Genomic DNA, 27,849 nt, shown 5'->3' with positions numbered 1-27,849 from the left:
TTCTTTAGTTAGAGAACTGTGCTTGTAGCTTTACCCTGGATCAAACCCTGCACCTCACTGTCCTGAAATGGACACCTGCTTCCACCAACACCACAGACTCTGATCTTTGTGTTACCCAGGGTCCTGCTGAGAAAATGTCTTTTCAATGATCTTCTCCTTCAGCTATATGAGGATACAAGTGTTTTTCAGCCTCCTTGTATTTTGCCATCAGCCTGATGCATGTCCTTTATATAGAATGGAAATTTCTCACCTTATGGTCAGCTGATGTCATCTTTTCTGATTCCCTACTGCTACTATAAATTTATTTTTATTTTCATATTTATTCTGTCATTTCAATGGGATTTGGGGAGGTGAAAGAGGTGAACACAGATACTCTGGATTCTGGCCTATATTTTGACCCATTTATGATCTTTCCTATTGCCCTCATTGCTTCACTATATTCTGTTGAATTCAAAAGCTTTGAGTTAACATTGACCCACCGAGCCCTTGAATGTATGACTGAGTGATGGCAACAGCAGCTTTTGGCTTCTCCGTAGAGATTTTGTTTCAGAGCCTTGATGAAAATCTTAGAGTTGTTGGATTAAAACTGTGCCAGACTGAAGGGAAGTGTGTATGGTTTCACTGCGTTCTCTGGTTGGTCAAGTTGTTAGCTCGGAAGAATGAAATGGAGAGCATAGACCACCTGAGCAATGTGGATGGCAGAGGGCCAACTGTCTCCTAATCGAGGCTTTGGGTCATGACAATGGCCACTGAACAGAAAGGAGGGATGGAAACCGAGACTCCTTTCAGACCAAACATCTGGTCACGCATAGAAGATCTTTGTGGTCTTAGAGGGGACAATGGCATGTTATGTCCAGGTCAATTGCATAATACATGCTCTATTTTCACAGTTCCTCAAAAACAGCATGTTCTTTTTCGCTTCCTCGCTTTCTATGGTGCCTCTGCCAGAAATGCACCCCCTCTCAACAATTCCCAGCAAAACTCAACCCATCCTGCAAGGTTCATTTTAGGTGCCACCATAAACCTTCCCTCACTATCCCAGCCAGAGCTCCCATCTCCCTTTCTCTAGAATCCTGAGATGGATATTTATTGTCACTCAAACAGATAATTATTGAGTGGCTACTTTATGTTACACATTGTGGTAGGCTTTAGGAAAACCATGAGAACAAAACAAACTAGATTCCTGACCTTCAAGAATATTTCAGTGTAGAAAGAAGACTGAAAAGAAGAAAAAGATAGGACATTTGTGTGCAAGAATCATATCTAATTCATCACTCAGTCTCCAAGTTATTATGTAACCTTGTACTAAAATGATGAGATTGTTTGTATTGAGGGCAACCAGCCTGGGGATCAGGCCTCCCCAGGCCCCAGTCAGGCTGCCCACAGGCTAGAGAGACCAATATCTAAAGCACACCACTTAGGAAGCTCTACTATAGATCAGGGCTTCTGAAACTTTAGGATGCAGAAGAATCACTTGGAGGGCTTGTTAAAACACAGATTGCTGGATCCCACTCCCAGAAATCCTAATTCAGTAGGACTGGGTATGGCCCAAGAATCAGGATTTCTAACAAGTTCTCGGGTAATGCTGATGCTGCAGGGTGGAGTGGAAATTTGGAGAGGAACTCTTACTCTTGACTTTGTAACTTTAGCATTGTTTGCAACTTTTTATAAATAGCACATATTTCTTTGGTAACCAAAAAATAATTTTAAAGAATTGAAAAAATGAATCTTCATTGTCTTTTCAAGGACAAACAACAAAATAGGCCAGTTCTTGATTTGTGTTGATATTTGATTTTTTATGATGAAGCTTATCAAAGCTGCTTAATTATAAAAGAAATGTATAATTGGGAAAAGTTTAAACATGGCTAAATAAGTCTAACAACCAATATTGAATTTTTAAAGTAAAATTCTTGGAAGTTGTGCAAAATACCTAGAAAAATACTGTGCTTAAAAGTTGTAAAAAATAAAAATAAAAACCTAACTAGATCTGCACAGAAATCAAGGCATAAAATAGCAAATGGAAACATCCATATTTTTACTATTTCACTTTTAGAACCACAGACAATATTTAGAAAGTAACATAGCTCATTGCCGTTTATCTTGATGTGGCCCAGGGGGCTCAACTAAGGACTCAACCAGGCTGGACTGGGGCAGAGGGCATGACCCACATGGTTGAGGCCAGTGGGGCTGGGACCGAGCATACAGCTAGTACAGCCAAAAGGTTTGTTACATACAGGGGATGCAGCCAACAAGTAAACATATTGAGGTTAATGGGAGCCAGGTTTCTCTCTGCTAGGGTAAAGAGGGAAACATATAGAAAGGGAAGACTAAAATAAACCCTGTGGTGTCAACTTGGAATTGAATGTATTGGTATAAACTTTGGCTTGTCATACAGCTAGACAGATGATATAGAAATTGCTATAAATGTATAAAATACATAGAAATAAGTAGGAAACTGTACACACCCTTATGCATACATGCTTCAATATATTTCCTACTTCTGTCCACTGAGAGGTCAGACCTAAAAGCAATGCCATTCCCTAAGCAATTCAATGAGCACCCTAAGAACCCAGACCTTGGTTTCTCAAAACCATTCACCACTAACAGGAACCAGGACTCATTGGAGAAACGGCTGATTCCAGAGCTGGGGCAAAGTATAAGATGAGCCTGGATCAAAAAGTAAGAAAACGAGGATAAATAATATATTCTAAAATCTTCTAGAGAGAGGAAAAACCAGATCACCACAAGTAAAAGTTCCAAAAAAAAAATATTCTCATATTCTCAGTGTAGAATTCTACACCCAGCAAAAACATCAATCAAGTGTGAGGGATGAGTAATGACTTCTCCAGACGAGCAAGAACTCAGAAAGCTTATGTCCCACACGCCCTTTCTGTATTATTCAATTTTTAAAAATCAATGTATATGTGTTGTTTTGAACAACATATTTAACATTTTTTAAACAGGCACTGCATACTCAACCAGTGGGCAATAGGAGAACATTTAAGGTCTCTAATTATGTTGCTACTAAATTCCATTCATCCCAATATATTGCAATTTTCATTTACTTTTTTGAGTCCTTTAAGCTATGAGTCCTCTGAGGTCAAGGTCATCTTCATTCCCACTCTCCAAGCCTAGCTCAGGATCCGGCATATGATATTGGGGCAAAGAAATGATGATCCATTCCCTTTTCCTCCTGGGCACACAGATGATCTACATCTTCCACGCTTTTGTCCTTAAGTTAGAGCCACGTAACTTCATTTTGGCCGTGGAGTATGAGTGAAAGTAATTTATACCATTTCCAGAACTGGCCCCTGAAAATTTCCCAATCCTCCTCCGCCTCTCCCGTTTCGTAGCAAACATGGAGGCCTTGTGTTGAAAAATGGTGGTAACACCAAATAGAAGAAGACTCGATCCCTGAATGGGTGCATGAAACAGCGCTCTCCAACATACACACACGCCCTCACCTCTCTGCTGACTCACACTGGACGGTGACGTGAGCAAGAAATAAACCTTCATTTAATTAATCCCCTCAGATTTCGGGGTTGTTTATTATAGCAATTAGCATATCCAGACTATTGTAGACAGGAACTCAATAATTTCTTGAAAAATAAAGGAATTTCCTGTAAGACTCCTAACAACAACTTGGCAGGTAGGCTAATCTCCACAAAAACAAAAAGTAAGCGTTATTTCTTTCCAACTCATATTCTTCCCAGAAACAACTTATTTCCGTACATTGTTCCTAATGACAATTGTTATCATTTGATTTGAGGAGTTTAAATAGTGTTGTTATTGATGATAACAAATACAGAAAATTTCTAATAAATTACTGTCTTGGCACCTAAGTGTGAGAATTCAGCCATTTCCTGTGAGATAAACATACTTAGACCAGCTCAATTTACTTATTCATCCTTCCTCTAAAACATTTATAAATCGCCTGCTATGTGCTAGGCTCTGTGTGAATGTGCAAAGATAAATAATAGACATTCCCTGCCCTGATGAGTCCAGTCCAGGAGAGAGGATATAAACAGCCTTCTAACCACAACAGCAAGCAGAATAGGGGAAGCGCTCTCAAGAAAGCATGGTAAAGGCCACTAGGCTGTCTGTAGAGCAGGATCTGTCCTGCACCCAAACCGTTTTGTGAACATGATTAAGTTACTGGCTCTTCCTGAGCCCCAGCTTCCTCCTCAGTAAATGGCCAGTTTAGACTAATCTAAGGTTGGCAAATACATAGCATGCGAGCTGCACCGCGACAGAACCACACGTCAGTCACAGCACCCCTGCTGAGGTGCACGGACGTGGCCTCAGAATAGTTTCCAACACAGAGCTCCAGTCCACCACTAATCAATGAAACCTTCTAGCTGTCCCTGAACCAGTTATTCTCTAAGGTTCTCATCAAGCTTCTCTGAATGAAAGGCAGAAACCAGGAGAAGGTCCCGAAGGGCTCCACAGCCTGAGCTCAGAAAGGGCTGAGACTAAAGGCTTGGTGGAGAAGCCAAGCCAGCCAGGATGTTTTTAGACACAGCTGAGCTGGGGCTCCCATGTTTCTCCGTGGCATAGTGGTTAAGCACACAGACGTGGGAGCCAGACCACCTGAGTCTGAACCCTGATTCTACTTATCCACCGTCAAAGCTTCGGCAAGTTGTTTATGCTCTCTGTGCCTCAGTTTCCTCAACCGCTGATATAAAGATTAAATGGGCTAATAGCCATAAAACATTTGGGACAGTGGCTAGTCTGTATAGCCACCATTATGTAGTATTTGTTAAATAAATTATCTACTGAGCATCTCGGTGCTTCTCAACCCCAGGGTATGGTGAGGGGGTAGGGATGAGGCTGGGAGCCTTAGGTTCTACCTAAGTGTTTAAGTGAGGATTTCCTAGCCCCGACTGGTGAGACCTGATGTGGGGAGCTCCAGACCAGATCCTGTTACCCCAAATGCCCTCTGATCTCCAGAGGAACAGATCCTGAATGTCCAGCCCCCATACGGCCTTGTTCTGAGGCCCAGAACTGGAATTGGGCAGAGGACACATCTCAGCCTTGAGATCTTTTGCTGCATCTAAGACAGTGACCCCAGCCCCTATACTCGTGGTCTACACCTAGGGAAGGGCTTATATCAAAGGGTTAAACTTACTCCCACTGGGAGTGGAAGGCAATTTCCTCCCTGAAATCTTGGCTCTCCATGCTTCCTTCACTCCACCCTCAACAAATGTGCAGGATATGAAGTCACTGAGGCATCCGCTGCTTTCTACTTCCCTTTGATATCTTAGTTCCCTAGACTTAAAAAATATTTTGCCTCAGTGATCATTTCTCAACACTTCCTCAGCCCAGGAGCTTCAGAAGCCCCTACCAGGCCAGCTCTCCTCCTGCAGCAGCTCCCTCCACGATGAAGGTCTCCGTGGCTGCCGTCTCCTTCCTCCTCCTCATCATCATCACCGTCACCTTAGGGTCCAAGACTGAATCCTTCTCACGTGAGTGCAATGCCTTGTCTTCTTTCCAACCTGTTCCCTCTGGGGAAATAAGCAGGAGCAAGGTTGCTGGGGACACTAGGAGGAGGAGCTCTCGGAGGAGGTCTGGTGTCTTCTTAAACTGGTTTCCTCTTCACCCTCCCCAAGACCAGTCCCCCTTTCCATCAAGGCTGTGGAGTGAGGCCAGCGTGCCTCTCCACTGGCTCAATTCATCTCTCTTTGCCATTAAGCAAAAGAGTGGCCCACCCCATTTTGGGACATTATCCCCAGGGAGACTGAGGAGCAGTGTTTGGAAACCCTCAAGGCCATTTTGTCTATTTGCTTCTTGAGATTTGGGCCCAGCCTGCTTCCAGGGTCAGCCCTACTCCGTGAGCACAGCATCACTTAGGTGTGGGCTGGAGAAACTTGACAGTGGGGGTCTCGCCTAGGCCACCTTTTTTCAGCTTATTTCTTAGGATGAGCTGTCTTTACAGACAACCAGAACCATTCCTCACCCTTCAATTTTACCTCATTTCCCTTTCAGAAACTGATGGGAAACATAGAAGGTTGTTGGAATAAAGCTAGTCTAAAGTTAATGAGAATCTGGAGAGTTTGATTTGCCTCTCTGAAAAGTCGTTCCTCAGTTCAGAGGAATATGGGGGGAATGGGTCTCGGGCACCAGGGGATCCCTTATTCCATTCTTCAGAGAGGGAGGATGCTGCCTGGAATGGTGCTGGATAATTGGACCAGACCTTTCCCTTTCCACCCAAGCATCTGGCCACCCTCAGTGACCCCTGAGGCCACCATGACACACACTCACATTCTGTCCAGGTTGGTCACATAACCATGCACACCCCCAATCACTCCATCCCATAACCACAGCAAGTACTTTTTTGTACAGGGCTCTTGGTCTGAAACGCCATCCCTGCTGCATCCATAATTCAAGATTGGTGTGACCTTGCTATCACCCTCTTGCATCTCCTATAAGAGCCATGAAATTTCAGAATCAGAAAATAACTGAAAAATCACCTAATCCGGTCATTAAAAAAATTTTTTAGACCGTGAAAGCTTTTCTTCAAGCAAAGTCTTACACAGAGGCCCAATATGTAAAACAGAAAAACAGGATTGAATGGGGTCCGATACCCAAGATTCCACACTCAAATGCATCAGTACCTCCAAGATAGTCCCTGAAGCCCCCAGAGCCTCAGGAAGCTCCATACAAAAACCACCAATCCAGTCCAACAGCCTCATTGACAGAGGAGGAAACTGAGAAGGGAATAAAAGGGTGAGGGGCACAAAGCCAGCAAGGTGAGGTGGGGTTAGAATCTGGATGTCCTGACTCCCTGGCCATTGTCTTTGGGGTTTGGTGTGGGCATCCTTCCCTCTTTGCAGGGTATGGGTTCAATGGGGACACGGGCAGGATGGGGGGACTGGGAGGGGCTGGGTCTCAAATGCCATGTGCCCCAATCCCTATTGGGATTTCTTCCAAATATTCCTCCTATCTGGAGCATCTCTGCAATTCTGCCCCTCAGGGATGGTTTGTGCTCACCGAGAAGATCTGGGCTTTGTTGGTCTTCAATCCCAGAGTTGAAAGTCATCAGCCAGTCTTTCTAGGAGGGGCTGAAGAATGGAAAGGAGGGTGGTTACTCATGAAGGAGGAGGAAAAGAGGAGCCAGAGGAATAGCATGGAGAGGGAGATAAGAGAACTGAGTTTCTCCACAGCCCTATCCGGAATTCCACATGACTATCTCCTCCTTCCTTCCCTCTTCCACCCCCTAGGGTTACAGGAGCAGCTAGCAGGTATCGTCTTTAACAAGGACCCAGTCTGGGCTTCCCAGCACACTTTCTCCTCAGGAGGACCTCACTACCCTGCGGACTGCTGCTTCAGCTACATTACCCGCACAATCCCACGTAACCGGATTACACATTATTATGAGACCAGCAGCCAGTGCTCCAAGCCTGGAGTTGTGTAGGTGGCATCCACACAGGAAGAGAGAGAGCCAGCAGGGCCTGGGGGCGGGGGGCAGGAAGGATAGGAAATGGGGACTCCTTAGGGTGCCTCTCAGGTGTGTTGACACAGAGACAGGCAACAGAGGCAACTTGGGTGCTTTTTGGCCTGTCTGGGGCCTGCTAGGAGCCGGGAAGAAGCTAGCCCCATGGATGGAGAGGTGTTAGGGGAGGGGAAGAGAAGGCAGGAGGGCACTTCTTGGGCAGGGACACTGAGACTAGATGGATCTAGGGGCCCTCAGGGGCTGGAAATCATGTCTCAGAAAGGAGACTGGCCCTGGGCTGCCTCTAACAAAGGAAGGAGAACCAGTCTAGGGTGGGTGAGGAATTTGTGAGGGAGGATGTGCTCTCACTTCCCAGCTGCTGGACCCTCAGTTTGTAATCCTTCTCCCTCTTGCTCCATAGCTTCATCACCAAAAAGGGCCATTCCATCTGTGCCAATCCCAGTGATGCCTGGGTCCAGGACTACATCAAGGTGCTGGAGGTGACCAGAAGAAGTGGGGGAGGGAACAGCTCAAAATCTTAAAGAGAAGAAGCCAAGGCCCTCTCCCACTCCCAACTCAGCCCCAGCCACCTGCTGCGAGCTGCCCCGCCTTGAATTAAAGACCAGACATGCCCTTCTCTGCCCTCATTCATTTCTCCTGAATTTACTTCTTGACAGTAGCTTGAGGACACTGGTGAGCCCAGCCTGGGGTGGCGCCCTCAGCATCAAGCCTTACTCTGTAGAAGTTTGGCCAGAACCTGGTGCAAAAGATGGGTCAGGCCTGCAATGGGGGGAGTGGGAAGCTGAGCAGAGAGAGAGAAAGACACTCTCTTTCTCTCTTCCAAAGGTGTGTAAAGGCCACCTTTACACAATAATAACCACGATAATAACAGATACCGTTCCTTATCTAGCACCTTCTAATTCCAAGCACTCTGCTAAGCAGTCTATGTGCATTACCTTATTTAAGCTTTACAAGCGTAAAGCTAAGAATTATCACCTGACTTTGCAGGTAAATCTTCATAAAGGCCTCTCCACAGCAATCAAACTCCATAGCCCTTTTTTCTTTTCCTTTCTTTTTTTTTTTTTTTTTGTGAGGAAGATCAGACCTGAGCTAACATCCATGCCAATCCTCCTCTTTTTGCTGAGGAGGACCGGCCCTGAGCTAACTTCTATTGCCAATCCTCCTCCTTTATTTCCCTTTTTCTCCTCCAAGGCCCCAGTAGATAGTTGTATGTTATAGTTGCACATCCTTCTAGTTGCTGTATGTGGGACACCGCCTCAGCATGGCCGGACAAGCGGTGCATGGGTGCTGCACCCAGGATCCGAACACGCATAGCCCTTTTTTTTTCTGTGCTGCTTCCAAGGCCTTTGTTCCCTGCCATCTGGAACAGGAATGACTCATGGACGTGTTGTATCTAATTTTTCCCAGTCCACCTACATACATCAGGTTGTACTATACTGTTTTACTCATTTTTGTGTCCCCCACAAGGCCTAGCAGAAAGTCTGACCCACACCAGGTGCTCAGGAGATGGATCAGTGGATGGATGGATGGATGGATGGATGGATGGATGGATGGATAGATGAATGGAATGAGACAGGAATTAAGAGGAGGCTTATGCTTCAAAAATAACACCCAGCTGCCCCCAAAGGCTCTCAGACCCATCTTCAGGGTTCAAGGAGGAGCTATGCATACTGAGTAAGAGCACGCCCAGTGTAGACACTATAGCCACCCTCCCCTGGCCTGCAGTCCTCCACAGACAAGGTCCAAGAGGGGGCCTGCCCACTAAAGGTATAACCAGGCTTCCTCAAATCTCCTTGCCTCCACAAACAGGGGTCAATTGGGTACCCCACATACACACCTTCCCTACCCCCATGAAACCTACAGCTTTACCACCATTAACTGTCTTGAATCCACAAGGACTGATTGCATTATGTTTTCCCCTATTTATGAGCAGTCACACCAAATAGCAAGCCCATAAGGATCTTTATATTCCCTGTTCAGCCCCCGTCTCCCCGTGCTCTCATCTCCTGAAACACTCCCCCATGCCTCTAAAGCTCACAGTCCGTCAACGGCAACAACCCCTATATCTTCCGTCTCTTCTCCAAACACTGCCTTCAACCTGGAACAGGGTCTTGAGGCAGTCTGAAGAGAGAAGACGCTGAGGGGCAGGTCTAGCCTCCACCAAAACCAGAGGGCAGAAGCTGGAACGCTGGGACAGAAGCAGACAGTCAGGCACATGGTGTTGCAACACCCTTGTGGTCATGATTGGCCATGGTGGCAGGTTGGATACACCCAGACTGCAGGCACACAGGAGAGATCAGCCAACTAGACCTAAAACTGGTTCAAAGTCCAAAGTCCAAAGAGATAAATGTGAACATCAACAAATAAGCCAAACACCTTAGCAACAGATGGGGACCCAAGGATCAGGCACGTTGTTGGAGTATTAGCAGCACAATCTGTGACATGAAAGAGTGTGAGCTCAATCATGTGTCCTTGCACTGGGGATGGGGGGCATCCTTGTCAGACATCACTAAATGCTATCCTTGCCTCGGTCTATGCTCTCTCTAATCCTGCTTTATGTTCACCCTCCCGAAGACTGGTCACCTGGGGAAACCGGGGCCCTTCAACCCTCCCTCCCCCTTCCCCGACATAGAGATGGTGGCAGGTAAAGTGGTGAAATCACACAGATCTGGTTTTCAGTACTGCCTATCTGGCTCCTACCTATGTGCCCTTGGACAATTGATTTAACCTACCTAAACCTCAGTGGCCTCACTTATAACACGGGAGAAATAATCCCTACTTCACTACTGTGAGGATTAAGCAAAACAGGGCATGCAAAGTGCCTGACGCACGGCACACACTCGCCGCACATTCCCTTCCTCGAGTTCTTACCATTACATGAATTCAAATCTTACTGAATTCAACTCTGTGCCAGGCCCTGCCCTCCAACGCCCTCCCTTTCAGCAAACACTGAGGGAGGCCCGTTGTTTCTCCTCCACCTGCTGCAAAGTGGTCAGAGTCCAGAGAGCTGAGAGGTCAGAGAGCGGACAACCAGAGGCAAGCAGGACATCTCCACTCAGCCCTTCCCTGAAGCTGAACTGTCCCACTGAGAGGATGAACGTCTCCGTGGCTGCCCTGTTTCTCCTCATCCTCATCCTCACCACTACTCCTGCTTTTCCCCGCTAGTAAAGTGAGTCCATCTGTCCCTGTAGGGCAGCAATGAGAAAGGGGAACAGGGTAGCTGGCAGCAAGGTGACACCAAGAGCTCTGTCAGGTCTCTGTCCTCAGCCCCAGGGCCTCTCCCCTCCTGCATGCACAGCTGCTATCCTCAAACTCTCCCCTTTGTAAGTAGAGCTGGGCTGTGGTCCAGATCCTTCTGGGGTTGGGCAGTTCTAGGAAGCTGGGTCAAGGTTACATCAGGAGTCTCAAGGATGGAGAGCAGGAGTGATCATTTAGGAGGAGGAGCCAAGGATGTAACAGAAGAGACAATAATAAATGCATGCGATGAAGAGGAGGGCAAGGCAAGTGGGTGAGAAGAGCTGTAGACGCTCTGGGAGAGCAGGACAAGGAGAGCTTTGGAGGCAGGCTGAAATGATGTTTGAGGCTAAGCCCAGGAATGGGGAGACTGAACCTAGACACCCCTTCCTTTCAGTGTCTGGCATAGATTGCTGGGACTATCATGGCAGCCAAAAGAAGTCCTAATGGGATGCCCAAGTGTGCAGTTTGGGGGTTTCATGGCCCCCATCTCCATCCCCCAGCCCAGGTCTAAATAAATTCTATAGAAAAGAAGAAAGGGGTTGAAAGATTTTAGAACTATGGGATGCTTGGAACTTATGGAGAACATGACTTGTTTTGCCCACTCCCTACCCCTGCCTCTATTGTGATTTATGAGAACCGTCACAGGAAAGGGACCAAGACACTCAGGCCTTCCACATACCAGCTTTCGGCTGCCCCAGCCCTTCTTCTCTCCCTTGGCATGTAGTCTGGCAGGACTCTGCCTATATAAACACTCAGGGGAGCAAGGGTCGCGCACACCGTGTAATCTGCCCATGCACTCTCAGGATGCCCCTGGTCTTTGTAAACTTTGCCTTGAGAACCAGGGTCATGAATGTCACTGAGTGCAGAGGTGCCTCTGGTGGGTGGGAGGGGGGCAATAATGCCCTTCAGGAAGGTCGAGCAGGCCAGTGCAAAGGGTTCAGTCTTCAAGGAAGAAAAAGGGCCCACCCAAAGCATGGATCACCCAAATGGTGCTCTCAACATGTCTGCAACTTGGCCATCAGCTGGAAGCAAGAGTTCAGGCTGCAATGGGATTTACATTCTGCAAGTTTGGGGGCTGAGGGAGGTCTCTGCCTATCCTCCTATATAAGATCCCCAACTGATGAGTAGTCAGGGAAGCTCAAGGGAAACACAGCACTAACAAACAACCAAGTCCAGCATCCTGCGAAGATCAAAGAGAGGGGAAATCAGCCCATTTCCAGGCCAAAAGAGTGGTCATTACTACCATTTGCTCTTTTTTAAAGATTTTATTTATTTTATTTTCCCCCCCAAAGCCCCAGTGGATAGTTGTGTGTCGTAGCTGCACATCCTCCTAGTTGCTGTATGCGGGACTCGGCCTCAGGATGAACGGAGAAGTGGTGCCTCGATGCGCACCGGGGATCCGAACCCGGGCCACCAGCATCGCAGCGCGCGCACTTAACCACCAAGCCGCAGGGCCGGCCCACCATTTGCTCTTAATTATAACAAACACTGACTGAGCCTGTCTGTGTGCCAGGCTCTGAGTTAAGGGCTTTACTAGCATTTTCTCAACTAGTCTTCACCACGATCCTAGGACATAAGTATCATTTTACCCTCATTTAATGGATGAAGACTAATGGATGGAGAGATTAAGAAATTTGCTCATATTTCAAATCATTTAGTCAAGACTCCAGCCCAAGATGTCTGACCCCAAAGCCCAAATAGAACACTTTCCTCCTGCCCTAACTTCTCTTGCTCATGGCTCCACCTCACCCTCCTTCCTGACCTCGGCCTCTCTAATGCCTCTGGGATAGAATCCAGACTCCCTACCACAGCTCAGAAGGTGTGGTGGCCCACCTCTCTCTCTTCAATATCATCTCTTTCTACTTCTTCCTTCTCACCTTGCATTCCAGCCATCGGAACCTGCTCAGCACTCCCCAGACATGCTGAGCTTCCCCCACCTTCAGGCCCTCATATATTTCTTTCTTCCAGATTCTACAATCCCTTTGTCTGTCTAAATCCAACTCATCCTTCAAGAATCAACTCAGGAACCACCTGCTATGGGCCTTCTTCCTCTACCACCCAGGCTGGGTTAGGTGCCCTCATTCTGCTCCCATAGTACCTTGTGTTAAATTCTATTCTATCCTAGACCACATTCTGTCATAGCCTTTATCTTTTCACTTTCTCTTTTTACCCTGACTAGCCTGTAAGGTATTCAATAGTTGTGACTGGGTCTTCCTCCTGTCTTGACCCCCATAGAGCCTGATATATTAGATCAGCTCAATACACGTTTGCCAAATCAAGTCCTGGTTCATCATCAAATGTGAATAACCCAGTCATTTGTACTTGATGAAACTCAGTTCAGAGGCTGAAGGTTCTCCTTGTATGTCTCCCAGAGGGGTTCATCTATTTCACTTTTTCTATCACCTATTAAGCTATCATCAGTCCCTGCTAACAGATGGCTTTGCCATCAGAGGAGTGGAATGCAATAGGTGGGAGATGGAGGTGGGCAGCCATGGGCTCCCTCTCTGCATCCTTGGCTCAGCTTTCAATGTGATTCCCTCAGAAATTCCTGAGTCGGTGAATGCTTCACTCACCTGCTGCATGAAGTATCATGAGAAAGTACTGCCAAGGAAACTGGTGGTGGGATACAGAAGGGCCCTCAACTGTTACCTGCCAGCAATCATGTAAGCACTTCCCTGCAGATATTCCTGTGGAGAGGGAAGAGGAAGCCAGGGCTGGAATGGGAGGTACAGAACTAAGAAGTCTCCATCCTAGAAGCAGAGGAGTAGTGGTTAAGGGCTTGAGCTTGAATCTCACAGCACAGGCCTGAGTTTAATTCTTACTTTGCCACTTATAGCTTTGTGGCCCAATAAATGGCAGCCTTAATGAAACCCAAGCCTGAGGATTTAGGCTGAGTGGGGAAGGGACTCAAAGAAGGGATGATGAGGTCTAGAGGCCAGAGAGGGAGGCCTTGTGAGGAGACCCAGAGGGTGGAGGCCTGGGGAGGTGGTAAAGAGCAGGAGGCAAGCCCCATGTGAGCTAGAAGTGGAGAGTACGGACTGAAGCCCCACGCTATTCCACGGCCCATGACAGTCCAACTCTTCCTCCCCAGCTTCGTCACCAAAAAGAACCGAGAGATCTGCGCCAACCCCAATGACAAATGGGTCCAAGAGTACATTGAGAATCCCAACCTACGCTTGCTACCCTCCAGGAACCTGGCCTAGGTTAAAACTATTAGATCCTAGAAAGGCCAACCCCAGCTCCTCAGCTCCCCATGATGATCAGGCCTCGGGGGGAGCCCATGTTCGGGAAAGAAGGATGTAACCCTGTGAAAATACGGGCAGCCTTGTGGTCTGAATGGCAGAGTCACATTCAGAGAAGAAGGCCAGCGATCCAAAAAGTAATTAAAAACATTTTGAATATTTTTTCAATCTCTGGAGGAAATGCCAAAAGTGAGGGAAGTGGGCAGTGATACACTCTTAATACACAGAAAAACATTTCACATCCTTCTCCTTGCTCTGCTTTCAGTTGCTCACCTCACACCAAGACACTAGCTTCCAACCAGTCAGATCATTTCTGGCCTCTGAGTCACTAAGATCCCCACAGAACTCTTGACTTTTCCTGTCCATCGTTGTCCCTTTTCTAGATCTCTTTTTTCTTCTATTATTCTTTTCTTTTGAAACATAACTTTTTCTTAACAGGCCAGGGTGGGAACATTCACGTGTTAATGATTTTTGTCCCTGTTGCAGAGGCTTTGCTAGATCCTCCATGGCTATTTGGCCTTCCCCTGGGTGGCATGGGTACAGAGAGTACCAAAACAAAAGAAGAAGTGTGAATCTCTAGCTCCCACACTAAGCTTTGCAGGGTAGGGAAAGGGCATTAGACTATGTTGGGGGTAAAAATCTTGCTCCAAAACTCAACCATTCAATAAATAAAATTTCCTTTACTGCCACCTTGATTCCTAACTTCCTGTCTCCTTTCTGTAAGAGTGGAAGAAACTTAACCTCAGTTTTTTTCAGAGGCTTCTCCACATTCCCCTGAGAATTTTGTCAACACTGGGGGCTGGAGAGTTTCCATGGCACCAAACCCAGACCTATATACTCATATATCTCTTCTTCTTGCTACGCCTCTGTCTCCAGCTCAACAGCAGGGAACTGACTCAAATAAAATTCAACATTCCCCCAAAATGTTCTTGTGAAAGCAAAACAAAAATCAGGCAATTAAAGCTATATAATTAAGAGAAACAAATAAACTTGGTGACGTGATTATTCTGAAAACTGGCCATTCCATGACTTGGATTCTGGTAAAGTGACCCATAACTGCCCCCAGTGGCCCCCAGCGGTAATACATGCATAAGCCTGCCTCCCCGCCTCAACTGAAGCTGATCTACCGGATGGCCACTTGACCCCAGCTGGCCAATCAGACTCTCAGACAGATACAATTTGGACCAGAGAAACACATACCAGATGCTGTTAAGGCAGCATCCCAAGGGAAGAGGTCTGTGAACTCCCTGGAGCTGCCCTGCTTCCTGTCGTCAACCCAGGCTTGGAGGTTTACCTGGTCTTCCAGTTCCATGAGGTGCCCCAACATTCTTCCCATTATTCCTTTTAGTTTTTTGCTTTTTTAATTCCTGAAGGACCATGGTGGCATTTAGTACCTCTGGAATAACTTTTTTTGTTGGTTTAGTTCAGTTCTGGTTTGTGCGTGCATACCATTTTTATCATTTTTAGGTGTACAATTCAGTGGCATTAAGTACATTCACACTGTTGTGCAACCATCGCCACTATCCATCTCCAGGACTTCTTCATCACCCAAAACTGAAACTCTGTACCCATCAAACAACAACTTCCCATTCCTCCCTCCCCCAGCTCTTAGTAACCACTATTCTACTTTCTGTCTCTACGAATTTGACTACTCTAGGTACCTCATAAGTGGAATCATACAGTATTTATCCTTTTATGACTGGCTTATTTCACTCAACATAATGTTTTCAAAGTTTATCTATGTTGTAGTATGTGTCAGGACTTCATTCCTTTTTAAGGCTGAATAAGATTTCATGGTATGTGTCTACCACATTTTGTTTATTTACTCATCATCCATAGACATTTGGGTATCCCCCTTTTCTTTATGTGAGCCAGAATTAACATATCTTGGTTTCTGCTACTTATGCCAAGAGCACTTTAAATCGTACAGTGACCTGACCCATCAATCACCACGTTGGCCAGGCAGGGGCTCAGAGGCGGGTAACAGCCTAAGGCTCTGACCATCCGCTTACTGTCCTTGTCCCTCCACAGGAGGCCAATGCTACCTGCTCTAGGCCCTCCTGGGCTGTAAGCTCTAAGGAGCTTCTCTCCACCCTCCTTGCTGTCAAAGCTAAGGGGTTGTAGCTAAACATGATCAAACTTCTCCCTCCAGGAGCTCACAGCCCAGGGATGATAGAATCACTAACAAATACAATGTAGTCAGGCCCAGATCTTTGCTTGCAGAGGTCAGAGTGGACATGGAGGGGTGGCATAGCTTGGATTGAGACAGGAGCCAGAACAGGTTCAGCGTGTACACTGGAAGCAGCAGGAAGTTTCAAAATCCTTCCTTAGCCAGCATGAGGGTCAAAACCAGGGAACCAGAGTTCAAAGTCCTAAAGGACAGGATGGGGCTAAAAACAGGAAGTATAGGCCAGAGCCAGGCCAGAATTCTAGCAAGCTGGAGCAGAAATGTTGTTATTTGTCTTCTTTTTTTGGTCCCTCAGAAGAGTTCAGGGTTGAGACGTCAGTCGGAAAACCTAATTGAATGTCTACATACAAAGTCAAATCCCCATCCCAGCACATAATATAAAGCTTTCCAGAAACTCCTAATGGTTCAGAACCAGAAATACTTTTCTCAGGTGCATTCAATTGTTTTTGAAGAGGGCTATTCCTAGTCTTTTCAAGATAGATAGATGCCTGGCTTTAAACACACACACACACACACACACACACACATAAACACAGAAAGGATCGCCTCATTCTGACACATAGCAGTCTCTCAGCCCTGATCATCTTAAAGTGAAGAACTCACTCACATAAACTTACACCCAAACAGCTTACGTGACTGTCAGCCTTGTGGAACATAGCTGATGATTAGGAGAGGGCAGAAAATAAGCCCTAGAATAGTGGGATTTTTCACTCATTTGTCAGAGAAAGAGGTAGCTCAGGGTGGGTGAAGGACCCACACAGTAACATGGGGAAACCGGTGGGTGGGACAGGAAGGGAAAAAAGCAAGGAAGTGACTTTAGTTAGCAAGGGTAGTACAAAGGGCATTTCACCTGGCATTGAGAGGTCTGGCCGCACGTCCCCTCTCTGCGCAGCTGTCTAATACACTGGATTTGAACCAGATGGACAGATGTCCTGAGGCTAGCTTTGGCAGGCATGCAAGAAATGTTATTCGGCCTTCAGAACAGCCTTCTGAGATGGGCCAGGTGAGCATGCATTTCCCTGGCCTGAAAGTACATATGTGCGTACACGTGTGTGTGAGCAACCATTGGGAGTCCTCAGCTGCCTGAAGTAGTGTTTGGGGGACACAGTTGATGCAGTAGTTTAAAGGCATTGGCTCCAAACTCAGATAGACAAATCTAGGTTCAAGTCCCAATTCTGTCTCTTACTGTGACAGTAAAATGTTGTTATTCTTTTAGCAGCTAGAACACAAATCCCTCGCATGGAGGAAACAAGCTTTGTTAAGAAAGTGTGTCAGTAACCCCAGTTAAGGCAGGAAACTCCCCCAGGACATGGTTACAGACTGAAGCCAAGACTTCAGGGGAAGGGGTGAAGTTGCTCTAGGTGAACCAAGAAGAGGAGCTGTTTTGCCTTTGAGAGTCAGAGAGGGTAGAGAGAGGAGTCGGGAGACGGGCTAGAGACTGTGCAGTGAACACCAGGACCTCCCTCCTCCCTGAAGCCTCAAAATTTCTGTCAAATATTTAGCTCCTGGAATACTTGATGCGAGCGGTTTGGGGGAAAGTGACAAGGGAGATAACTCCCCATTAATGTTACATAGATGTGAGACAGGGCCAGCACCCCCAGAACAAGGAATTAGAGACTGAGAAATGAGAAGTACATCCCTGGGGATTCACAGAAGTCTTGTGGAAGCTTTGGATTCCCCAAGACTGTAGCATTGGGGAAGTGAAAAGACTCCCAAGGGCTCTCAAGATCCAGGGACATGACTGCATGGCTACTTTAGACAGGGTGGTGAGGAAAGTGTGGCATGCAACCTGAGAGCTAAATGACTAGAGCCATCGGCCATGTGAGGACCAGGGAAAGAAAACTTTCCAGGCAGAGGACCCAGCCAGTGCGAAAGCCCTGGGCAGGCGCTAGCTTGGTACATGGGCGCTGTATGGCTGGAGCGTGGAGGATGAGCAGGAGAGTGGCATGAGCAGGAGCAAGGCAAAAGGAGGTCAGGAGTACTTTGGAAGCCAGGGTAAGGCGTGTGCATCTATCTCAAGGGAGGTGGAAAGCCAGTGGGGACTTTTGTAAGCAGCCAAGTGAGATCATCTGATTTACATATTTAAAGAAATACTGGATGCTGTGCAGACATGGATTACTGGGGGGCAAAGGAGACCCCTGCAGCAGTCCAGGCTACAGATAACAGTGGCGTAGACCAGGGAGGAAGTGGTGGTAATAGAGGAAAGTGAGCAGATTAGGGAACTGTTTGGGAGATAGAATTTAAAAGACATACTGAGAAAGATTTGGGCCTGAGCAACTGGTTAGATGTTGATACAATTTATAGAGGTGGGGAAGTCTGAAAAAAGCAGAGTGAGGGTAGAATCATGAGTTCTGTTTGGGCCATGTTAATTTTGAGATGCTTGTTAAGTACTTATGTGGCCATGTTGAGTAGGGAGTTGGCTACGTGATTGGGCAATGCCAGGAAAAGGTCAGGCTGGAGATATAAAGCCATGGGACCAGACGGGGTCAGCTGAGTGTGCAATGGGTAAGGGAGGAATGGGCTCAGGAGCATTCAAACATTTAGAAAAAGAACAGAGCAGGAGTAACATGTAAATGGAACGGAGGAGTGGCCAGTGAGATAGAAAGAAAACCAGAAGAGCGTGGTAACCTGGGAGCCAAAAGAACAAAATAATTCAAGAAAGAGAGAGTGGTCAAATGCAATGAGTGCTGCCAACAGATGAAGGAAGAATAGAGAAATGGCCATTGGATTTGACCCATGAGGTCATCAGTGACCTTGATGAGAAAAGCCTCATCAGAGAAGCCCAACAAAGGGGGTAGGAGAGAGGATGGGGGTTGTGGAAGTGAGGAGTGGGACTCTACACAGGCAACTCTTCTAAGAACTTTTTTGTGAAGGGAAACAAAATTTAGGGCAGGAGCCAGAAGCAGATATGGGTTCTAGGGAGGATTCTTAAAGATGCGAGAATTTAGAGCATGTTTGTTGATGTGCAAAGTATTCAACCTCTCTGAGCTTCACTTTACTTTGCTATAAAATACAGGCCAAAACACCCATGATAACAGGCTAGTAGGAGAATCACAACAGTTAACATACGTAAAGTGCCCAGTACCGTGCCTGGCCCACAACAGAGATTCAGCACCATGGGCTCCCTTCCCAGAGAAAGGCTGCTTCAGCCCAGAAGGTTATCACTGGTAAAGGCAAGATGACCATTCTCAGTGCCCACATTGCCAATTATAACAGAGGAGAAGCCAGTAGAAAAAGAACCAAGTCAGGGGTGGCAGGATCAAGAAATCTTTTGTGAGCACAGTTACTTTAATCCTAAGCTTACACCCAGAACTTCCCCTTCTCTCCCCATTGCGATCTTCTCAAAAAGGAGTCTTCCCTTCCAGATTCTGTAACAAGGGGTTTCTCATCTGAAACACAGAACACAGAAGACTTAAGTGACCATTTTCTCAATTTTCCTAAGGATGATGCATAACTAGCACCACACTAGATGCAAAGGAAAGAAGTTCATCCATTATATCCAAAGCATGTCTTCGAACCCAGTTGAAAAAAGCTGCCTTCAGGGGCAGGGACCACCACTTCTGATTTACCCTGCTCCGACCCAGGGCCCTTGGCACCTGATGACCTTTCTAAATGTCTGTTCATGAAATTCATACAAAGGCCTGGGGAGGACAGGGGACGCATTCAGAAGTCATTGTGATGGAGCCCTTCTGGCTGTGGGTCAGGGGTCAGGGCAGGGAAGTGTCACCATGGAGATGATATTTTAAGCTGGGTCCTGGAGGGTTAGGGTTTGCCGCCACTGAAAAGCAGTTCCAGTCTACCTTGATCTTGGGAAAATTAGTAGGCAGCGCCACCCAGTGGCTAAAGCCACAATGACCAGTCTCCGTGTGTTCCTTAAAGGGCTCGCACACTTGGTTGTGTCTAAGAAGGAAGATGAGTTTATGCAAAAGCCCAGGTGCAGAGATGGCCCCTCCGGGTGCCTACACCTTCCCACTTCTCCCAGAGTTTTCCCCTTTTGCAGAGAGCTGAAGCTTTCAGTCCACATGGAGGCAGAACAGATAAAGATCCTGCTCTCATAGACGTTTTAGTGGGAAGAAAGAGAGACTATACACAAATATACATAACATCAGGTAGTGATAAGTTCTATAAAGAAGAATAAAGCAGAGTAAAGGCAATGGTGAGGAGTGCAAAGACAACTTTGTACTTTTCAATAGGACCCACCGTGAAGAACAATTTGACTTGAACTTATCACCTTAGGCTCTGCTTCCAGCCTGAAGGATTGAGCACCTAACGTACCTAATGAACTGATTATTCTGCAAATGAAAGCTATAAACTCTGGACAAAATTTTGAAAATACAGTTGAGAGCTTGAGATACTGTACAAAAGCAGGCAAGTTTTAGAGGGGCATTGAAAATTGAAGCAAGCAACAGGCGTGGGTGAGTTCCTAATTTCTCTGGCTTTGGCCTGAGGTCAACTGCAGTTGCTGTGAAGAATGCCAACGGCTAAAATTCTAAGAAGAAACTTTGTGGTCTTTCTGGCCAGATGAACCAGAGAAAGGAGCCTGAGGCAATAGTGGCCACTGGAGAGTGAGAGGGAGCCCCACACAGAAAAAAAATAAGTACAAGGGACCCCCAAATTCTTTGTTGGAACTTAGCCCAAGTTTCTAGCCCTGACTCCTGAACCATACATACTCGGGGAAAACTGAAGGCAGCTTGCAGCTAAAACTTACAGAATTGAACTGAGATCTGAGTTGCCATCCACTGCAGTCATGAAAGTTTGCAGTTTGAATCTAACTAAGTTAACAGCTTGCTAAAACAAAAACAGCAACACTCTTCGGGGCAGGATAACAGAATCCAGAGCCTCCACAACATAACATTCACACTGTCAAAGATACAATCCAAAATCATTCCAACATATGGAAAGCCAGGAAAATGTGACCCAGTCTCAAGAGAAGAGACAATCAATAGACACCAACTCTACGATGAACCAGATAGTGAATTATCAGACAAGGACTTTAAAGCAGGTACTATAACTATAGTTAGTGAGGTAAAGGAAAATAGGTTCATAATGAATGCAAAGATAGAAAATCTTGGCAGAGAAACAGAAAGTATTTTTTTAAACAAATGGAAATTTTAGAGCTAAAATTGCTCTTAAAAAATAACATTAAAATATATGTGAAATTTAAAAATTCACTGGATGAACTTAATAGCAGAATGGAGATGACAGAGGAAAGAGTCAGTGAAGTTGAAGATATATTAATAGAAATCATACAATCTGAAGAAGGAAAAGAAAAAAGACTAGGAAAGAATGAATAGAGCCTCAGGGATCTGTGAGACAATTTCAAAAGCCCTAACCTATGAATACTTGGAGTCCAGAAGGAAAAGAGAGAAGGGAGTAAAAATAAATATTTAAAGAAATGATAGAAAACTTCCCAAATTTGGTGAAAGGCATACATTTACAAATTCAAGATCAGCAAACCTCATACCGGATAGATTCAAAGAAATCCATGTTTAGATATATCAAAGCCAAATGCTGAAAAGAAAAGATAAAATTTTGAAAGCAGGAGAGAAAAATGACACATTGCATACAGGAAAACAATTTGAATGACTGACAGCTTCTTATGGAAAACCACACAGACCAGAACACAGTGAAGCAACATCTTTAAACTGCTGAAAGAAAATTTGTCACCACAAGTGAAATAAGGTATGCCTCATCAATAACAGTCTCCTTGCCAGAACCAGAGGGATAGGAAGGGGATCTCAGTAGCAAATGCCTTCTCCAGCTGTTTCTTCTGATCCGTGCACTCAGTAAATGGACTGCTTTTATACATGCCCAGAGTTAATAGAACTTAGTTCAGCTAAACATGCCGGTAAGCCAAAGAGAAATTAAATTAAATAGGCTGTAAACTATTGAAGTTGTTCTGACGACCTGATTCTGCAGAGGAGCCTCCAGGCCTTCAGTGAGAAACAGTCAAGAGGACTGGGTATATTGGAATTAAGACTCTCAAACAAAAAGGAAAAGCAAACATTGTCCCCAGCCTCTAGGGGATGTGTCCAAGGGAGACAGGAATCTCACTCTGCGGAAGAAAATTGAGATATAGGACTAGTTAGACTAGTTAGATTAGTGCGTGGGGGGCTGGTCTTTTGAATGCGACACTGGGTTATCTAATTTGTCTCCTAAATAGACCCCAGGAGAGCCTCTCCCCAGAAAGGAGATTGATGACTTTGGGGATCCGAGAAAAAAAGTTGAAACAGCAATAAGTGAGAGATTTTTTTCTATCTCTATGGGGGTATTCACCATGGCATCAATAATTCAGTGAGATCAGCCTTGCCCCTGGTAGGAACAGTAGCTGACTTGTCACCAAGAGCCAAAATGCAGAATGGCTTTAGCACAGGAAAACCAAATCAGCCAGAACCCTTCTCAGAGGGTAAGAGGGAGATGAGGACCCCAGACTCTCTTAGCTGGGAGACTGAGAGTCAGAAATAACCACTATCTACAGCCATGATTGATGTCTCTATTCTCAGGCTGGACGCCTAAGAAGCAGTTATCCAGGCAGAATACCAGTGTTATGAAAAGGTGATTACATTTTAAAGCCTTTTGAGGATCCATAGCATAAGTCATGAAAGCAAAATTGGGTGGTCTGTCAAGACCAAAAAGTCATCCTCAAATCCAGAGTTCACCACAACCCCTACTGTGCCTGAAGGGTCAGGTCAACACATCTAGCTCTAATGCATTGCTCATCCTGTAAACCTTTTAAGGAAAACCAAAGACTGAGCCACCTACCCCTTCAGGCCAGGCTCAAATATCAAAGATCATACAGTTTGTCAAGTGGACTTGTACAGAGAAGTCAGAAACCACAGCACAGGCAATGATGGAGGCCAAATAACCATATGAGGCTATCACACACGGCTCTTGTAAAAAGACAGTGTGGTACAGTGCAGTGACCCTAGATTTTGCAGTCATACATATCTCAATTCAAATCTGAGCTCCATCTCTAACTACGTGTATGTATCAGTTAGTTATTGCTGCACAACAAACAACCACCAAACCTCAGTGGCGTTCAACAATAAGTATTTATTCAGCTGGCTGAGGGTTGGATAATCTAGACTGGGCTTGGCTGAAGCAGCTCAGCTCTGCTATCTGTCTATAAAGCGCATATGATAAAGACCACCAGAAACACACTATAGTCCAGCAAAGTTACGTTTATTCAACTTGCTGCAAGAAAGGACAGTGCACAACACAAAATATGGTAAGAAAGTGTAGAAAGGGGCTTTTTGTGAGGTTTTAGCTTTTGCTGAATGGTTCTGAGGAGGGATTAGAAGCTGGGATTAGTTTAGCAATTGGGTATCCCAGTTATCTTTGTTCAAGGAGTGAGAAGAATGAATTAATAAAATAAATAAAATCTTTAAAAAAAAAAAAAAAGGGCCGGCCCTGTGGCTTGGTGGTTAAGTGCGCGCGCTGCGATGCTGGTGGCCCGGGTTCGGATCCCGGGTGCGCATCGAGGCACCACTTCTCCGTTCATCCTGGGGCCGAGTCCCGCATGCAGCAACTAGAAGGATGTGCAGCTACAACATACAACTATCCACTGGGGCTTTGGGGGGAAAAATAAAATAAATAAAATCTTTAAAAAAAAAAAAAAAAATCTAGCTTTAAAAAAAAAAAAAAAAAAAAGAATGAATTAAGGCTGGGGAAGTCATTGGTAAGAAAGAATTATCACTCAGGAAGGGAACTGTTAGAAGTTTTAAAATATAACGTGACCCTAGGGAAACAGTGTTTTCAGTTGGTTTGCAGCTTGGCTTATCTGTATCTGTTATCACAGTCTGATTATTAACAGGACTGATTTTTACCTCTTCAGTTCTGAGCTGATGTTTACTCTCTTGTGTCTCTCACCTTCTTCCTGGGAGCCCTGGGCTAGCCCAGGCATGTCCTTTCATGGTGATGGCAGAGGCATAAGAGACATGGTCCCGACTGCACATGTACTTTTCAAGCCTCTTCTTGGTCTCATCCGCTAATATCTCATTGGCCAAATCAAATTTCATGGCTGAGCCTTGAGTCAAGAGGTGAAAAAATACACCACAAAGTCACACAGCAAAGGATGTATTAGCCAATTGCTGAAAGGGTGTGAAGAATTAGAAGAATAACCCATTTCACCACAAAGTGTTATCCTGGACAAGTCTGTCACAGTCTCAGTTTCATTTTCCTCTATCCGTAATAGTACCCAGGTTGCAGAGGATTAAATAAATTAATCGATATAAAGAACATGTATCTCCTTTGATACTCACAGTAATCCTAAAACAAGTCCCCACGTTTCAGTGCCTCTCTTCCTGCCTTAAAGAGCCTACATATATGAATCCCAAGAAGAGACAGTTTAATGAGGAAACCAAGACTCAAAGAGATTGAGTAATTTGCTCAGAGTCACATACCTGGTAAGAGGAGGAACATACCCAACTCTCTCCAAAGCTCATGCTTTCCTCTTCTCCACATTTCACAATGAAGTCACTCCAGTTGTGACTGGAGTTTGGGTGGAAAAGACTGTCCAGGACCAGACTGTCAAGACTTTTGAATGCTCTGCAGAGGGAGCTGAGTTTTTTTATGAAATAAGGTGTTATTGAAGGGAAGCATTGGAGTCAGAAAAATCTGGGTTCAAATCAAGTTCTAGTAGTCTCTTGCTATATAACAAATCACCCCAAAACTTGAGGGCTTAAAACAGCTACTTATTATCTCTCATAGCTTTTGTGGGTCAAGAATTCCAGAAAGGCTTGGCTGGGAGGTTCTGGTTTGGGGTCTATCATGTGGTTGAATTAGATTCTCTTTCTTTCTCTCTCTCTCTCCCCCCAGTATGGCAACCTTCGAAGTGTAGCTGCACTTCGAAGGCTCCTAGAGCAAGTATCTCAAAAAGAACAGCAAGAAGCTGCATAACCCTTACCAATCTAGCCTCAAGAGTCACTCCACATGTGTTTATTGAGAGAGTCATACAGGTCTGCCCAGGTTCAAGGACAGAGGACATACTCTCCACCTCTTGATGGGAGAAACACCAGAGAATCTATGGGCATGTTTTTAAGCCACTGCATCTATAGACTAGGAAGAATAATAACAACATCTATCTCAGGAGAGTAGGTGTGAGGCTTAAATCAGATCAAGTATACCTGGCACACAGTATATTATCATAACTCCAGCTCTACGTGACCTCGGGCCATTTGATTAACCTCATTGTGCCTCAGTGTCCTCACCTACAAAATGGAACTGGTGATTATACCACCACCATACAGCTGTTGTGGGGATTAAAGGAGATGATTCATTTAAAGTGCTTGGCATGGTACCCGCCACATGGTAAATTAAAGCTCAATAAATTTCAATATACTGTTTTTACTAACTATTATTTGAGTTACTGTCATTATTATCATCAGAGTCTTCACTGACTTCACGAAAAAGGAGGAGGAAGAAAAGGAGGAGGGGGAGGGAAAATAATGACAAGAAATACAGATGAGTAGAGAGCTGACGGTTCTCAGCCAATTAGACAGGTAGTTATGAGGAAAGTCATAGAACCAGTCCTCCCTACCACATCGCCACATCCTACTTATCAGCTGCCCTATAAGGCGAGACAGACACTGGGACCAGGCCTTGCCTCAGGGCCAAAGGTGGAGTCCTGTTGGGCTGCCAAAGGATGCTGTCTAGGGATTGACAAGGCTGAATCTTTGCTCAAGCAAATAGAGAGCCCCAGGGGCCAAGCTGAGCACAGCCCCACAGAATTTCCGGGCAGGAGATACCCAAGGCCAGACAGTCCAGCGATACTGGACACATCTGCCCAGGAGGACAACCCAGACGGGGCTCAGAGTCTGTGGTCCAAGCTCCTGGAAGGCAGTGTCAAGAGCAAGACCAATTCTTGGTCTTTAAGGAAGTTTTGAGAACCACTCAGAGACCAGAGACTAAGATCTTATAACTGGAATGAGACCAGAAGCCCAGTCCTGCAAAATGGTATACATCCTTGGTGGATGGATGGGGAGACACTGGGGAAAGACTCAGGCTTGGAATTCAAGGCAAGACAGGACCTCGATCCCCTTAGAACAGACAGTGAAGAACAAGTAACAGGAACTCAAAACCAGGTCAAAGTAGGACTCATGTTCTCTTAACTGGAACTCGTGGCAGGAAAAAAGAGAACACAGGGAATAATAATCACTGCTATTTATTGAGCACCTTTTATGTGCCAAACATGGTACTAGGTACCTGGGGGTGAACTGTGTGACTTGGAGCCAAGGACCAGTGCTGGGGCATTGTGCCCAGGGTCCAACTTCGAAAAGGCCCCCCCAGCCCCTAGGCATCCTCAAGTCAGCCTTGCTTTTCTCACCAACAAGCAACTGAGCCTGAAGGTAGAAAAGAGTAATTCAGGTGTGGGAGGTCAGGATGAGAAAAGAAGGCAGGGGCAGGGTGATTTTCATCGCCCCTCATATCGTACTTGTATTTGACTGCGACTTTGCACCTCCTCAGGGGCCATGTCTATAATAAAAACATAACAACAAAATCTTTCCTGGTGTCACCTTTAAATTACATTTACAGATCATTCAGGTGTTGAGAAATGTAATAACTTTCATCAAGATGTGTATAATTTAAACTCCAGTTGCATCAACAGCACATTGCCTGTTATCTGACAAGCAGATCTTCAATTTGGATACAACTAGTGTTGAAACTCAGCCAGTTCCCTTATCTGGAGCTGTTGTACTTTTGACACATAAGAATAAATTAACATACAGCCAGCTCGTTCTTCCCAGTGAATGTCATTAAATCACAGGAAGTCTGCCCACAGAATTCCCATGGATCCAGCTTCTGGCCTAGGGCTGACCTCAACTGACGATGATACAGTGAGATGAAAACACAAATGATCCCAACAGCTGGCATCAGAGTTGTTCTTTAAAAAGGATTTGCTCTTGTTTAGGAACATACTTTGAAAGGTCAATTAAAGAGTGAATGGAAGATGAGAATCTTAGGACATAGGTTGGAAGGGGGAAAAGAAATAGAAGCAAAAACTAAACTCTTCTGCCTACAAAGTGGACAAGAAGTTGAGAGAGAGGAAAGCAGAGAAAAAAGGAGAGATGGCTGGGGAACACGAGAAAAGACCAGGCAACATGGGAGGAGACTGGTCAGCAGAAAGAAATTCCAGTGACAGAGAGACTAGAGGATGTCTAAGACCAGGGATGTCCAATGTTTCATTCTAGGTTGTTTGCACCGCTGCGACATAAACCATCCAACTTCTCCCCAAAACTTTCAGGGAAGTCTGATATGTCCCTACACCCTTGCTGGTGGTGTTATGAGAAATAAAGAGCCAGGGAAGTGGAGGGAAGTGTGCCCTATCCCACAGCCACCCCTCACAGTGAATGTGGACAGCGTTGTCTGCCCTCCAAATGATCCTAATGAGATTATCTGTCTGCAGGACACTTTCCACACCTAACTCTAGAGATTGGTCCAAAAGGTGGACACACAACCCACACAGGGCCAGAACAAGTCCTTCCCTGAGGTTGGTAATAAACACTTGGAGAAAGAAGCTCGCTCTTTACTGGTGTTGGCTGGACTAGAATGAGGAAAGACTCGAACACTTGATGGCGTCATCCCTTTCTCACCTCTGCATAAAGGAAGCCCATCTTCAGAAGAAGAAAACTGGGCGACACACAGAAGGAGCAGAGATGAAGAGTAGAGTGCAAGAAACCCCTGATGACATTGTTTGAGCCTCTGAATCCAAGCCAGACCTGAAGCCTGAA

The 27,849-nt window shown here is 45.6% G+C and overlaps 2 protein-coding genes across 2 annotated transcripts; both read left to right on the top strand.

The window, feature by feature from the left end:
• The first annotated feature begins 5,273 nt into the window (after positions 1-5,273).
• LOC101396300 (C-C motif chemokine 14) lies at positions 5,274-8,070 on the top strand. The gene is made up of 3 exons (XM_087440197.1): positions 5,274-5,465; positions 7,221-7,410; positions 7,854-8,070. The coding sequence occupies exons 1-3, from the start codon at positions 5,381-5,383 to the stop codon at positions 7,972-7,974; spliced, it is 396 nt and encodes a 131-aa protein (XP_087296323.1). The 5' UTR covers positions 5,274-5,380; the 3' UTR covers positions 7,975-8,070.
• A 2,476-nt stretch (positions 8,071-10,546) lies between these two features.
• CCL16 (C-C motif chemokine ligand 16) lies at positions 10,547-13,893 on the top strand. The gene is made up of 3 exons (XM_014790946.2): positions 10,547-10,613; positions 13,233-13,353; positions 13,782-13,893. Exons 1-3 carry the CDS (start codon positions 10,547-10,549, stop codon positions 13,891-13,893), a joined length of 300 nt encoding a protein of 99 aa, XP_014646432.2.
• Positions 13,894-27,849: the final 13,956 nt, after the last annotated feature.

The sequence above is a fragment of the Ceratotherium simum genome, chromosome 16, assembly GCF_057802395.1.
Source record: "Ceratotherium simum simum isolate JZ-2026a chromosome 16, ASM5780239v1, whole genome shotgun sequence".
NCBI lineage: Eukaryota > Metazoa > Chordata > Mammalia > Perissodactyla > Rhinocerotidae > Ceratotherium > Ceratotherium simum.
Note: the sequence above shows the minus strand (reverse complement) of the source record. Positions and strands in the feature narration are given on the sequence as shown.